Raw genomic sequence first — 5,537 nt, 5'->3', positions numbered from 1 at the left:
AGGTCCTTGCGGAAGACGAAGTCACTGAGGTCGCCCGTGAATCTGATCTTGTCGCGGCAGAACCTGATGAAGGTGTCTCGGTTCTTGTGCAGTGCTGGGTAGTTCATGAGCTTTTGCATGGCGATGTTGGTCGGTCTCCCCTCACTTTCATCTGCTTTTTTAGGGGTCGTAGAGGTGGTTGAGGGGTCGAAAGGAAAGGGAGGGCCGTTCTTAGGCGTGGTTAATTGTCTCCCCTCACTCGTATTTGCTGTTGGAAGGGGCGAGGAGGTGGTTGAGGGGTCGAAGGGAAGGGGAGGGCCGTTCTTAGGCGTGGTTAGTTGTCTCCCCTCACTCGTATTTGCTGTTGGAAGAGGCAAGGAGGTGGTTGAGGGGTCGAAGGGAAGGGGAGGGCCGTTCTTAGGCGTGTTTCGTTGTCTCCCCTCACTCGTATTTGCTGCTGGAAGGGGCAAGGAGGTGGTTGAGGGGTCGAAGGGAAGGGGAGGGCCGTTCTTAGGCGTGGTTAGCTGTCTCCCCTCACTCGTATTTGCTGCTGGAAGAGGCGAGGAGGTGGTTGAGGGGTCTAGGGCAGTCAGAGGGCTGTTTGGAGTCGTGGTTCGTTGTATTCCCACTTTTGTATCATCGTCGGAGTCTTGGGTAGCATCGCCAGGCCTTCCACCGCTCATGAAGTCAGTGAACCTCCGCCCCTCGCCGTCCACAAGCCGAAGACCCACGTAGTAGTACTCCTTGACCCGGCGACGAATGACCCTGGTGACCCTGACGCCCGCGGCCACCAGGTGCTGCACGAAGCCCTTGTTGCAGCTGAAGGAGACGCCGCTGTGCCTCCTGAACGCCTCGATGAAGTCCTCCCGCAGCACCACGTCCTCGTCCCGCCCGCTGAAGAGGACTTTCATGACGCAGAACTCCACGAACTCCACCTTGTACCGGTACCGCGACGGGTGGTGGAGGAACCGGTCCAGCATGGCGGTGCATCGGGCGGTCTTCACGTTCTCCTTTGCGGCTCCCGGGGACATGGCGCCTCCGTGTACTCCTTCAAGGGCTAGTGACGAAGGGAAGATGCGAGGAACCAGGTGGGATGTGGTCTGAGGATGTCCCAGTTAGTGAGGCTTCATATAGGGGTGTAATGGCGGTAAGAGACACCTCACATCTCGCCTACACCCTGTCTCAGCATCCACGCCACAAGTCCTTCAGTTGTGTAGCCGCCAGCCACACCCACAAGGAGCCTCGAACCCTTGAGCCACCCTATCTCCGCTACACACCCAACCAGCTAGCCACACCCTCGCCGCAACCAGGATCTCGACTACTCCCAGGCTAGATACGAGTAGTTATCACGTCTCGCATACTCCCTCGGGCCCAACATCCTCGCTACTGCCTCTGATTTCTAGCATTCACACCCCACACACCCACGTTTGATAAGGCTTTTGTAGAGGTTGTGTTGGTGTTTCCATGGGTAGTTTTATGAGCCCGAGTGGTAGTTTAACAAGGCTTCTGCACCATGGATGTAAAAAACGGTGATGGGTATTCGATTTATCTCCGTTGTGGCCTTTTGATATGTTTGTTATGTGAGTAGAAAGCGTTTGAGAAGTCGGGCATCATTGAACGTCCCTTTCTTTCCACGTTCAAAACAACAACAAAGAAAACGAATTAGGGAGAGAGAGAGATTTAATATTCTGCTTCTTTTTTTCTAACCTGTAAAATTACACCTTTGAAACCTAGAAATGAAATAACGACGAATAAATACGAATAATGGATAGGAGTAGGAATAATAAAATAGATAATAAGGATAATAATGAAAGATAAGATAAATGAAACCAAGCAACAACAACAACAACAACAACAACAACAACAACAATAACAACAGCAGCAGCAGCAGCAAACGTGATGTCAGCATATGATATTAGACGTGAACAATGATTTAGCTCCCCCTTGAAAAATGAGGCAACACGGAGTCCATTTTCTATGCTTAATTACATGTCGTTTCCCGTTTTCCCTCCACGGACTTATTTGACGCTTATTCATCTTCACAACTAATGGTTCTCTCTCTCTCTCTCTCTCTCTCTCTCTCTCTCTCTCTCTCTCTCTCTCTCTCTCTTTCACTTACTCTCTTCTTCCCTTCTTCTTCTCATTTTCTTTCATCTTCTTTATCTTCTTTCTCTTAACTCCTTCTTTCTCTTTCTTCTCTTCCTTCATTTCATCATTCATTATTATTTTTTCTGTATTTCCTTCATTCTTCTTTTTTCCTTCTTTCCCATTTTCTTTCATTGTTCTGCTTCCTCTCTTCATTTCTTTCTATCTGTTCTCTCTCTCTCTCTCTCTCTCTCTCTCTCTCTCTCTCTCTCTCTCTCTCTCTCTCTCTCTCTCTCTCTCTCTCTCTCTCTCTCTCTCTCTCTCTCTCTCTCTCTCTCTCTCTCTCTCTCTCTCAAATGAATTATGTCCCTCCGCACCCTCCCATACATATATATTAATCTTTTTTTCTTTTTCTTTAACACACGTCTCTATCTTTCTTTGTAAATGAGCAAGAAAACAGGTGTAGAGAGAGAGAGAGAGAGAGAGCGTTGGTTTTCTTCCCTTGCTTCATATAAAACACGGACGAGGACAGCATCTCTCTCTCTCTCTCTCTCTCTCTCTCTCTCTCTCTCTCTCTCTCTCTCTCTCTCTCTCTCTATTTCTGGGTTTAATTATCGCTTAGTACAGTCTGCCCTCCATTATATTTCTCTGGATGGGCTGACACTCCGTTTTCTTTAATTAATTGATGTCTGCACCCCGCCGCCTTGCCCTTAAGATAAATTACGTAAAACTTCTTCCTCTCCTCTCCTCTCCTCTCCCCTCCTTTCCTCTCTCCTCCTCTCCGCTCCTCTCCCCTCCTTTCCTCTCCCCTCCTCTCCTCTCCTCTCCCCTCCTTTCCTCTCCCCTCCTCTCCTCTCCTCTCCCCTTCTCTCCTTTGCTCTGGTTTGTTGGTTTTCATATGATTTTTCTTGGTTTTGGGTTTTTTTAAACTTTTTTTTGGGGGTAGAGGGGGGAGGGGGGGTGGAGGAGGGTTGGTGTGTGTGTTTGTGTGTTTGTGTTTGAGTGTGAGTTTGTGTTTGTTTTTTGTTCTTTTTCTTCATATTGTTTGGTTTTCTTTATTTTTGTCTTGTGCTTTCTTCTTTTTTGTCCTCTTTTCCTTCTTCCCGTTCTTCGTTTTCACCTTTTGGTATCATCTTCCTCCTCCTCGTTTTCCTTTTCCTCTTCTTCTTCTTCTTCTTCTTCGTACTATTATTAATGTTAACATCATTCAATTTTTACCTCCTTCCCCTTTAACACACACACACACACACACACACACACACACACACATGACCCCCCCCCTCTCCCCACACACACATATGACCCCCCCCTCCTCCCCCCCATCCCCTCCCATACACACACATGTCCCCCTCCCCCCCCCCCCCTCCCCTCACACACACACACACACACACACACACACACACACACACACACATGTACCCTCTCGCTCCCTGTTTGTCACCCGCCTCGTCTCTTCACACCAGAAACTTTATCTCTAAATCTTACTTGCAACACGATAATGGAACAATATTTTCCTCTTACCTTCACTCAGAGCTTCCTAAATCACACCTTGCATTGTTAGAGATATATTGGAAGGGAGGGAGAGAGAGAGAGAGGGAGGGAAAGAGGATGGAGAGAGAGAGAGAGAGAGACGGAGAGTCGTAAGAAATTGGGATCAGTGAAGGAAATGACGAGAGAGAGAGAGAGAGAGAGAGAGAGAGAAAAAAAAAATATAGCGAAGGAAATGAGATAAGGAAGGAAGGAAGGAAGGAATTGAGAGAGAAGAAAGATGGAGAGAGAAGAATGAGGGATAGGGTAAGATAGAGGAGGGAGAAAGGGGGAGGGAGAGGGGAGAGGATAACCACTGAAGGAAAGGAAGAGATAAGGAGGGAAGGAAGGACGGAATTGAGAGGGAAAAAGATGGAGAGAGAGAAGAATGAGGAGAAAGAGGAAGAGAGCGAGGGAGAAAATAGCGAAGGAAATGAGATAAGGAAGGAAGGAATGAAGGAAGGAAGGAATTGAGAGGGAAGAAAGATGGAGGGAGAGAAGTATGATGAATGGGGTAAGAAAGTGGAGGAAAAAGAGAGGAAGAGATAAGGAGAAATCAGTGAAGGAAATGGAGATAAAGGGCGGAAGGAAGGAATTGAGGGAGGAAAAGATGGAGGTAAAAGGAATGGGATAAAATGGAGGAAAGATGAATGAGGGAAGAGGTAAGGAGAGGAAGAGAGGGGAGATGGAGGTAAAAGAATGGGTAAGAAAGGAGAAAAGGAAGAGATGGGAGAGAAAAGAAGAAATTGGATGTTAAGGAAAGAAAGAGAAAATAAAAAGAAAGGAGAGACGGAAAGGAGAGAAAAGAGAGAAGGAGAAAAGGAAGAGAAGAGAATGAAGAAAGGAATAGAGGGATAAAAATAAAAGAAGGAAGAGGAGGAAGAGAGAAGAAAAGAAGAGAGAGGGAGAAAAAGAAGAAAGGGAAGAGGATGAAAAAGAGGAATGTCAATGAAATAAAGAAGAGGATAAACAAAGAGAGAGAATGAGAAGGAAAAAGAGGAAAATAAAGAAGAAATAAATGAAGGAAAGGGAGGCAGGGAAAAAGAAGTTTGATGAAAATGAAAAAAAAAGTGATGAATAAGAAGAGGAGAGAATGCACATGGGAAGGGAGAGGAGGAGGAGGAGGAAGAGGAGGAAAAGAGAAAAAGCGAAGGATGAGGCGAAAGGAGGGACGATTGGAATTTATAGAAAACGGGGAGGGGGTCGTTTTTCTCCTTTTGTCTCTCGCTGTATTGTTCCACGTTATTAATTTTTGTGGCCGCGGTGATTGGACGGCGCGTGAACATCAGTCTGCGTCACTGTCTCAGCGGTCGGCGTCAGTCTGCGTCATGGTCTGCGTCATGGTCTTCGTCATGCTCTCACTGGTCGGCGTCTATCTACTCTACGTCAAGGGTCTGCATCAGTCTGCGTCATGCTCTTAGTGGTCTGCGTCAGTCTGCGTCATGGTCTTAGTGGTCTGCGTCAGTCTGCGTCATGGTCTTAGTGGTTGGCGTCAGTCTGCGTCATGGTCTGCGTCAGTCTACATCATGCTCTTAGTGGTCTGCGTCAGTCTGCGTCATGCTCTTAGTGGTCTGCGTCAGTCTACATCATGCTCTTAGTGGTCTGCGTCAGTCTGCGTCATGCTCTTAGTGGTTGGCGTCAGTCTGCGTCATGCTCTTAGTGGTTGGCGTCAGTCTGTGTCATGGTCTGCGTCAATCTACATCATGCTCTTAGTGGTCTGCGTCAGTCTGCGTCATGCTCTTAGTGGTCTGCGTCAGTCTACATCATGCTCTTAGTGGTCTGCGTCAGTCTGCGTCATGCTCTTAGTGGTCTGCGTCAGTCTGCGTCATGCTCTTAGTGGTTGGCGTCAGTCTGTGTCATGGTCTGCGTCAATCTACATCATGCTCTTAGTGGTTGGCGTCAGTCTGCGTCATGCTCTTAGTGGTTGGCGTCAGTCTGTGTCATGG

The 5,537-nt window shown here is 47.6% G+C and overlaps 1 protein-coding gene across 2 annotated transcripts in view; it reads right to left on the bottom strand.

Annotated features, from left to right (window-relative positions):
- LOC126985548 (mucin-5AC-like) overlaps positions 1–1,477 on the bottom strand; it is a 2,922-nt gene extending 1,445 nt beyond the window's left edge. For both annotated transcript variants that reach the window (XM_050840648.1, XM_050840649.1), the window contains exon 1: positions 1–1,477. This exon is cut by the window's left edge. In XM_050840648.1, coding sequence (XP_050696605.1) covers positions 1–1,010 — 1,010 coding nt within the window. In that variant the 5' untranslated portion in view covers positions 1,011–1,477.
- Between the last annotated feature and the right edge of the window lie 4,060 nt (positions 1,478–5,537).

This window comes from Eriocheir sinensis, chromosome 59, assembly GCF_024679095.1.
Source record: "Eriocheir sinensis breed Jianghai 21 chromosome 59, ASM2467909v1, whole genome shotgun sequence".
NCBI classification, from domain to species: Eukaryota; Metazoa; Arthropoda; class Malacostraca; order Decapoda; family Varunidae; genus Eriocheir; species Eriocheir sinensis.
This window is presented reverse-complemented; position numbering and strand designations above follow the sequence as displayed.